This window comes from Micrasema longulum, unplaced genomic scaffold, assembly GCF_059751315.1.
Source record: "Micrasema longulum isolate JH-2025_06_02 unplaced genomic scaffold, ASM5975131v1 h1tg002619l, whole genome shotgun sequence".
Lineage (NCBI taxonomy): Eukaryota > Metazoa > Arthropoda > Insecta > Trichoptera > Brachycentridae > Micrasema > Micrasema longulum.
The window spans coordinates 69,365-78,889 of NW_028279754.1; the positions used below are offsets into that span (position 1 = coordinate 69,365).

Below are 9,525 nucleotides of genomic sequence, written 5' to 3' on the forward strand. Positions count from 1 at the left end.
TTTGAACAATTAGTATTTTTAATGTACTTAAAAAGTATAATGTTAACATCATTCAATGGTCATATAAAAATAAAAAACTTGAGAGGGTGACCCCTTTTAGTAAAAAAAATTAAACCCAATTTTCTTAAAAGCAGAAACTGGTAATATCATATTCAAACATGTTTTAATAAGCAGTTATGTACATAGGCCCTCTCCACCTTGACTCCGACGCCTGCCTCTTTTAGGAGGACATCACCGCCTGAGCCTGAGAAGTTTATCTCGTCTGAGATAGCGGAATAGCAGCTGCTGAACTACTCCTATTTACAGTTCAACTATATGCACGGTGAGTTGTCGTGTATAAAACGCGCATTTAGAACATAAAGACGCGCTATACCGCTTTATAAATGCGTTCATAATACCAGCAGAGGGTGGTATTCTGAATTTTGTCTACCCCCAGAGAGTGATCGGTTTGCAGATTTTTATTTTTTTACATACGTTCACACTTTTCAACATATATGGCCACACTGAAGATTAAAATTAAAATAAATATGAACACTCGAAAACAAATATTATTATTTTCATTTAGAATATTATTGCAAACTCAAACATTACCCAAAACATGCACCTCATTAGATTGAGTTGAATAAACCGTATTAGTTTTTCCCTTTTTTAAACAGTTTTATGCATCATTAAATTTGACGTTTAATCATCAGGGGCCCATTACATATCTAGGGGTTGAAGAAAATTCAGAATACCACCCCAGGAGGTTAATAAAAAAATCAATCCGGATGGTAAATAAAAATAAAACATTGTTGTGATAGTACAATATCTCCAATACAGTATAACACATATTTAAAGCATCAAAACACACTATTTATAAAAACTATAAACCATCAAAATAATGCAAATAATATTTAGAGCGTCGCTTTGAGATATAATTGATTTTTTGTTTTTAAATTCATCTTGCAGCTTATTAAATTAGGAACTGTAATCAAAGCTATGGCATAAGCAAATGAAAGCTAAAACCAAAAAAATCATACAAAAAATAAACTTCTTGAATGCATGTCATTATTTTAAAGTAGGACATCATCAATGGTAGTTTAAAATGTGTCAGATTTTATAACGTAATTAATTGTGTTTTATCTATTTTTTATTTATTTTCAAGTTATTTTTTTAGGAGTTTTTATTCTAAAAATACTCTCCATAAGTTAATTTGGTAATTCACATCAAGTGAATTGTAACTTTTAAATTAATTTTAACGAGCCCCAAATAAAATTTTCTAACAATCCAATTGCTTGGTTTTTTTTGGTGGGTAGGTTTTATTTCTAAATTAAATGTTCTCTTTGGTTTACCATTTACATCATCTCAGCTCAGCTTTTTGTACAATACTTTCTTCCTTGATTTATTTTTCTATACTGGGAACTGTCACAGTTATTTTGTGAATTCTTACTAGATTTTTAGGTTATATTCAATAAAAGTCTAATCGAGTTAAATCAATAGTTGAAAAATGTACAGGAGAAGTTGGTTTGCCATTCATAAAATAAAGAATTCACTAAAATATTCCTCATCATACTCTGCTACGCAAATCACAAAATCAGCACACTCTTTTAGAAACCAATATTTCCAGGGAAAGATTAATGCCAAACCACTTTTTACAACCGCATTTGGTTTGACTCTATTCAGTTGGCCCGAGATAGATAAAAAGACAAACGCTGAAGATGAAATGATTGTGAATTTAAAATGGTCTATTCTTCTTATTCAGAGAAAAGAATATGCCAAAGTTAGTAATGTGTATATTATAACTGTCACTGTAGGTACATTGTCATTTATTATGACATTGCAAATTGGGTGGTAGTTTATTTTCCAAATTTTCTTCAACCTGACTATCCGATGTTTGAGGATTTACATGTCACCTGACTTTTATTTCTGTAGCAAAATTAAATATTTACATGGCGTCAAGAATATTGTAATCAATAAGCCGGTTCCCCAAGGGTGAGGCCCTTTTGTACACTATGGTTGGACTGACCCTTGTGGTTTTCCCTAATGCGGATACCTTAGTTGCATAATTTTTGATAGTCGGGGCTATGGAGGCGCTGCTCCCTCATACCTAAAACATTTATCAACAACAAATCAAATTCTTGACCTAAAATCCATTAAAATGAATGTATTTAGCGAGTTGTAATAGTTCTAGAATTTCCACTCTTAAATATAGATATTTGATTAATAGTAAGTTCGAGTTAATAGAGCTTATATATTTATAGGTAAATGAAAATGTTTTTAAATTCAATTAATTACAAACTAGTTTGAATTTTAAAATATAAAATCTTTCCCTCAATACGGGGGTCTCCCAGTGAGGAAACATCATTTGACATAAAATAAGCTTGTAATAAAATAAATCAAAATCATACCTAGGGCATCATGCATGGTTACCATAAGCGCAAGATGCACAATATGGTGGACATTTTCGCAATTGTTACTATTTTTATGTATATATATTTTTTTAAATTTACTTTCCGTCTGCAAAAATACGACTCAGTTAGTTTCCAACATACATATTTTCACAATATGAGTCAGAGCGGAATTTGTAACTCACCTGAATATTGATTATATTTCAACGAAATGGACTCTCTTCATAGTTAGAGTTAATTTTTTTATTTCTTTAGTTAATCTTTGTCTTTAATTTTGTATAAAATCATAAGATTCAATATGTCCGTGTACTTGTAATTTTCTCAAACTGAACGGGTTTGATAGGTAGGAAGAAATTGCCTTAAGGCAGTGTGCCCGCCCTTATATGTATATATATTGTATATGTATATAAAGTGTTAAATAAATAAATGGAACGGGACTCACAGTCATCTTATTTTGTAGATTTTCAGAAACATTGAAAAATAATACCCTTAACTCTTTTTTTTTCGAATTCATTCAGAGTGAATGAAGAGTGAACTCCATGATCCATATCTTTAAAAAATTAATATGCTAATTTATAATTTTACTGAATTTTCAAATCTATTATTTACACTCTAAAAGCTGAACTATACATAGTCTGATATAAATTAGTTTTCCAGTATTCATTTTGTTTCTATTAGTGGTTTTTATAATGACAAATGCGTATTTATTTCAGGCTGAACAATTGTTACATATAACACTCCGTATGGCACAACAAACACAAAATCAGAATGCCATTACTTATACCTACGATGTCATGGCTAATCTTGCTCTTGGTTTGGGTCAGTATGATAAAGCCGAGAAACTCTTTGTTGAAATTATGCAAAGATTAATCGCGACTGGTTTAAAACAAGATGATATAAAGGTTTTTATATTTTTAAATCACACTTATATTATCATACAAATAGAAACATATGCAATGGAAAACTTAGCCACTTTTTATAAAAGATTTAAATACTTAATTTATTTACATGTATCTCAATAGAGATGGAGAACTTATTTAGGAAGGAAATATCTAATTACCACGATCCGTATGTCTTTTTCCTTTATTTTTTTAATAAAACATATTACATTTAGTAGATATTATACTCACAGGAGTTATAAAAAAAACTCATTTGGGACCGTACATAAAAAAGAAATCATTTTTGTGACAATACATAATATCATACATAGTTTATACATCTGAAATAGTAGGAAAACATAATATAAGAAACATAAAACACCGTACTTTACACTATCTATATAAATTACATTAATAACTATCACTATCAAAAAGATTTAAGTAATATTTTTTAATTGCGACACTTTTGGATTTGCTTTAGGTCTAAAGTTAATACTGTAAAAAATCTATTTTCAAAATTTTCTAGTATGAATGTATTATTGTTTTTTCTTTATATATCCTATGTTTTTTTTTCTCATGTACTTGTATATTTAAAATTATATAAACTCTTATAAATAAACAACTACAACAGTGTAAGTCACTCTCCAAGCACAAGAGTTAGTCTCTTTTTTTGGAGAGTTGCAGTGATAACATTTACTAGATGTATAAAAGTAGATCTGTATAGAATTTTAAAAAAACATGTACCTTTTATGAAATTTATTAATAAAAAAATATATAATTTCTTGATCGCTTATGCGTATCCAGTAAAATCCATATAATTATTTTTCTGAAAAAGTGCCATTTTCATAAAATAATACCTCAAGGGTGCTTTACAAAAGTGATTTAAATTAATTAAATATATTTTATTTATTTTGAGGACAAACAATGATTATTGAGGTTCTTTGTTAGTTGTTTTACGTAGTATTTTTTTACAGGCAACTTAATTTGGCATCATGTATGTCATAAATATTAGTTCCAACTATTTGACACTCTATTTTTATCATTTTAGAACATACATATAAGTTTGAAATTGGCAAGAATTTACCATATGAAAGGAGATAAAGAAAGGGCAACTCTGGGATATAAGTGGAGTTTAGAAAATTTACATAAGAATATTGGATATGACACTGAATCTGAAAACAATGTATTAATAGCACTTGCTAATGACTGGTAAGTATTTTTTAATTCATGTTAATTATTTGTGTCTATACCACAAATTATTGAATATAAACATCAGATTTGTTTAGCTAATATAACAGTTTTGTGACAATCGAGAATTTTGTATATGTAGGCAAAAGCGTACATTTTAAAATTAAATGTAGGTCTCTTTAATCCGTACCTCATGTCTGAGGATGGTGATCACGCCCGACTCCAGGCACGACTCGTCTGTGGACAGTCTCCTTCCACCCGGAACAGCCTTGTGCTGTTCTGTAGGCATTTATCAGTGATAGTTCTGATAATTCAGTGACCGAGCCACTTCATCTTGTCGGTTGATGTCCACGTAACCTTGTCCTTTCGACACTTTCCAGAAGGATAGTTTTCTCCAAACTATCAAAATTCCTCTGGAATTATGTCCAAAGAACTGCAGAATTCTTTTCTCACATATGGATGTTAGTCTTTCTCTTATGTCTAGTTCCTGGAGTATAGATATGCTTGTACGTCTGGCTGTCCAAAGAATCTGCAGCATTTGCCGCAAACACCACACTTGAAAGTTTAGATTTTTTTTTCAGATTCTCTCAGTGTCAATCACTCCACACTTTACATGAACACAGAAAACCAAGGCCTTCACCAGTCTCTTTTTGGTGTTAATGGTAATGCTGCAATTCTTCAAAATCTTCACCAGCCGACTCACAGTACTTTTGGCAATACCAACAAGTCAAGTATTTTACCTTCACACCCACCACCATCGCTGATGAGAGAGAGAACCTAGATAAATTAAATTGTTGCTCTTTCTAAGTTATGCAGCAAAAATAATGTTGCTACTTTATTAGCTCGACCAATAACCATAAATATGCTTAGTTTTGCTCATATTCATTGAGAGACCCAGGTCTGAATTAGTAGCCTCTATTCGGTCAATTAGCTCCTTCATTTCAATTTCTGACGATGCAATGAATGCGGTGACATCAGCATATCTCAGGTTGGATCATTTCCTTCCTCCAATTATGAAACCTCTTGTCCAGACGTTAAGTGCCTTCCAGATGGTATATTTACTAGAGGTGTGTAGTTCGCGAACGACCCTGTCATACTGAGAAGGCCAGAAACATTGAACTAGAGACCTGTTTCTTTCATCTTGGTCAGTTAGTTCGCGAACGAAAAGAGCGCCGAATTAAATGGCTCTTTGTGTCATTTGGATCTTTCATATCTTCGTGTCTTATGGATCTCTAGCTCATTTCATTCATTCATTGAACGAGATTGTGTCCTTATCTCTGTGGTTAGTGGGTAGATTAGATACCTACATATACACTCTATATCTATAGTAGGTACCTAAATGCCTATACTGGCTTCCTTTGTTCTCCTTTATCTCCTGAGCATCACACTTGAAATTTAATTGACACTAATTATGAAATGTCATGATAAAAATGCTATTTTATGAATTGTTGAGATGAAAACATTAGGTATTCGTATTTCATTAATGCCCTCTAATGTGAACAAGAGGTTAGTTTGTTCACTCCAGTTTATTAGATTATATATTTTTCTGTTCAGTATAAATAATTACAGAAACAATTTGATGAATTAATTTATTTATTAATTCATTATGAAAACATTCATACTCACTAACCTAATAATGGCTTTTTAGGCTGTGCCCATGTTAAACCATAATAATTAAAATTAAAAAATATAAAGTAACTTAAAATAAATAGTGATTAAAATATATGAATTTCAGAATAACAGTCCAATCGGACGATATAACATTAAAAAATAATTACAAATGAAACAATGTAAAACATAACAACCTAATTGTGGAATAACTTATTAGGTCAGTTATCCATTTTGTGCTAGAGGCCGAATAATGTTTTTTTAAAATTTTTATTTGTGTATTTTTTTTTTTCATTTCCTTTTATTGCCTTAGTTTATTTAGAAATATATGTATTATAACTGCACACGTTATAAATATAAAAACCTAATTTTTAAAAATGTAAACCCTCTAAGGGATTTTAAAAATTAATTGTATAAGTAAATAAAAAATAAATAAACCTAGCATGAAATATAACTTTCTATAATATATAATATAACTATATAATAATCTGTTTTCTACAGGTTTGTGATATTATAATATCTAAAGAACAATATTATCAAATCTATAAAGAAAATCATGCTGACAAACCAGTCAAAGGTTTAGAATTATTTGCTTTATTCACCACTCATACACATTTGGCTCAAGCGAACGAAACGAACTAGAGACATGAAAGACATGAAAGATATGGAGACACAAATGATACGATGATGGGGAGATATGATGGCCTAAATGAGCCGAATGAGCAAAAGACTGAGCCTACTAACATATGTTTACTTTGTTCACCGACAGGCACTAATACATAAACATATGCTTATTAAACATTCCAACACACTTTACCTACATACTGTGCATTTAGTTTTTTTTTAAATATATTTTTTAAAACTTAAACTTAACCTCACTGTGCAGAGTACTGCAGAGGAGATAATTTTTTTATTTAATGAATCGTCGGTTGGCGTGTATTACCGTCAATCTACTAAATCACCCTTTTCCAGGAGACAGGTGTTAAAAATCCCCCAATATGAAAATATCATTTTTGCCAAAATTGTAGATTGATGGTAATGCACGCCGGCCGATGAAATGTTTCATTCTGATAAAAATATCTTTACAGGTATGCTCGAATACTTGTAGATGAAAAAAAATATGAGGATGCACTGAAACACATGAAAATCTCTTATGAAATTTTAACCCATTTTGAAAAAGGACATGAAGAGCAAATTGTTATCTTGCTAAGTGATATTGGAACTATGTGCGAAAAAGTAAGTTTTAAAAATGTTGGAATGTTTCAATTTGATTATTATATTTATTGTTTGGTCCATCCTTTTAAAAATAATTATGTTTTAAACAATATTTGGAGTATTTCCAAATGTTTTTACACAATATTGAATAATGGTGAATGTTACACAGTGTGTAAAGTGATTACTCAAATCAGCCGATAAGTCATATAACCTAGTAAATGAATTTCCTTTAAAATCCTCCTCTCAAAGGAGTTCTCCGTCTCTGAAGGTGCCTACAAACATACTAGATGTTAAATAACAACAAATAAATCATCAAATGTCACTAGTTGATACCAGATACGATCGTCAAATGTCGCAAACAAATATTGACTGTCGAATATGGCTGACAATTGGGAAAACATTGACTGTAACAAGTATCTACCAGTTATGCTTAAACATTTGATGATTTTCACATTTGGCGACAAATACGTTTGAAGTGCCTTGATGAAGTCTATTTGGGACTTAATAAGGATATCAAAGATGGACTTTTAGCCAGTCATTACATTTTTATATTTCGTAAATAAATCAAATATTATTTTTAAAACATATTTTTTTATAAATTGCCAAGTATCCAAAAAAACATGCATTTGATATAAAGAAATGCATAGTAAGTATACATTATTATTCTTCTTCGAGTTCCCCAACAGATCCCTCTGACGTTGGCGACCACTATGCAATAGGCCTCTTTATCTTCTGCCATCTGGAAGAATTTTCTGACACTCCTGATGCCAGCCCACTCTCGCATGTTACGTAATCCGACGCCGTCCCATTTCTTGGTGTTGCTTTATTTTGCCTTTCGTAATAAGTTTAAGCAGTCTATTCTTGTACCCACGCAGGATGTACCCCAAATTCACATCGTTAAATTATACCGATCAACTCACGATCCACTCTTGCTCTACGGAGTACATCTACATTCGTTACCCTTTCTATCCATGAGATTTTTAGCATGTGTCGGTGTATCCAGATTCCAAAGGCTTCCAGCTTGTTGGAAATATTGTTCTTTAAGGTCCATATTTCAACGCCTTTCAATAATATGGACCAAATGTAACATTCCACCAAACGCTGCTTGATTTTAAGGTTCAGGAGGTTGTCATTGCTAAAGAGTGTTCTCATTTTAAGATATATTGCACATTACTATATGAATATAATTATTACTATATTTATTACAGTTGGATGACCTGACTTCTTCAGAAACTTATTTAAAAGAAGCGATCAGGCGGGGACACTTGCTTAAAGAATTGCCAGAACTTAGCCCAATATATGTTAATTTAGGAAGAATCTACTTAAGACAACGATTATTTGAAAAAGCAAGAAAATGTTGTGGCTACGGCTGGAAATTAGGTATTGATAGAAATAACCAGGAATACCGAGATGAAGCAAGTTTATGTTTAGAAGAAATAAATAAAATGAATCGGAAATAGTTAATTGTAAGTTCACAAATAGAAATGTGTAAATATGTAAAGTACCATTTATTTTCACAGTATATATTTTCCAAAAACAGTGTTTAATTTATTTAAGTGTGCAATGTAGCTTTAAAAAGGTACTGAATAAAATAAACATTTACTATGTAAAATTTCATAAGAGTTCATGCTGACAAATAAAGTTACAAATATTTCATTTTAAATAAAAAAATATATTTAAAGCACTTACTTTGTGGCTATTTATTATAATTAAAATTAAACAACTTTGTTTTTAATAATAATAAGTGGTTAAAAAAAGTTATTTAATTTTAATTATATTTCTTTTTTTTCAGCTGCTGAATTTTTTTAGTAAATAGTATTATGATTTTACAGTTCTTAGTTGGTTAAACATGCTTACTTTATATTTTTTATTATGAAATAATATTTTTCAGTGGTAATTTTAGTGATTACATAGCTCATTTGGCTACAATAAAGATTTATGTAAAGGATATTTTTTCACTCCAATACATCAATTTTCATGGACCGATCTAAGTGTAAGAATGATCGTATTGCCTTTATTTTACAAATGTTTGATTAAACACAGAAAAAAATATTATATACATTGCACTGATTAATTAATTAAGTTACAAAACCCACTCTGGTGGCTTTTTCTACTTATGAGCAAATAACAAAAGACAATTGCTTTACGATTTACGTACGAGTCAAAGTGGGTTTTGCAACTAACCTGAATATTTATTTTGATATTTCAATACAATAGAGTGGGATTTGTTACACAGTCGTTTTAATTTG

General features: G+C 30.5%; 1 protein-coding gene across 2 annotated transcripts; it reads left to right on the top strand.

The window, feature by feature from the left end:
- The first annotated feature begins 1,317 nt into the window (after positions 1-1,317).
- On the top strand, positions 1,318-8,960 carry LOC148271860 (tetratricopeptide repeat protein 19 homolog, mitochondrial-like). Of its 2 annotated transcripts, none has more exons than XM_088240833.1 (5): positions 1,318-1,759; positions 3,101-3,289; positions 4,314-4,474; positions 7,150-7,297; positions 8,485-8,960. In XM_088240833.1, exons 1-5 carry the CDS (start codon positions 1,487-1,489, stop codon positions 8,734-8,736), a joined length of 1,023 nt encoding a protein of 340 aa, XP_088096959.1. In that variant the 5' UTR covers positions 1,318-1,486; the 3' UTR covers positions 8,737-8,960. The 2 variants fall into 2 exon arrangements, with proteins under 2 accessions (XP_088096959.1, XP_088096960.1); XM_088240834.1 differs by having other exon boundaries at positions 1,319-1,971.
- Positions 8,961-9,525: the final 565 nt, after the last annotated feature.

Excerpts from the sequence above, each read along its gene's own strand:
- LOC148271860 (XM_088240833.1), top strand. The coding sequence starts at position 1,487 with ATGTACAGGAGAAGTTGGTTTGCCATTCATAAAATAAAGAATTCACTA. Across the intron at positions 3,290-4,313 it reads TAAAACAAGATGATATAAAG|AACATACATATAAGTTTGAA; the intron begins GTTTTTATATTT and ends TTATCATTTTAG. Across the intron at positions 7,298-8,484 it reads TTGGAACTATGTGCGAAAAA|TTGGATGACCTGACTTCTTC; the intron begins GTAAGTTTTAAA and ends TATTTATTACAG.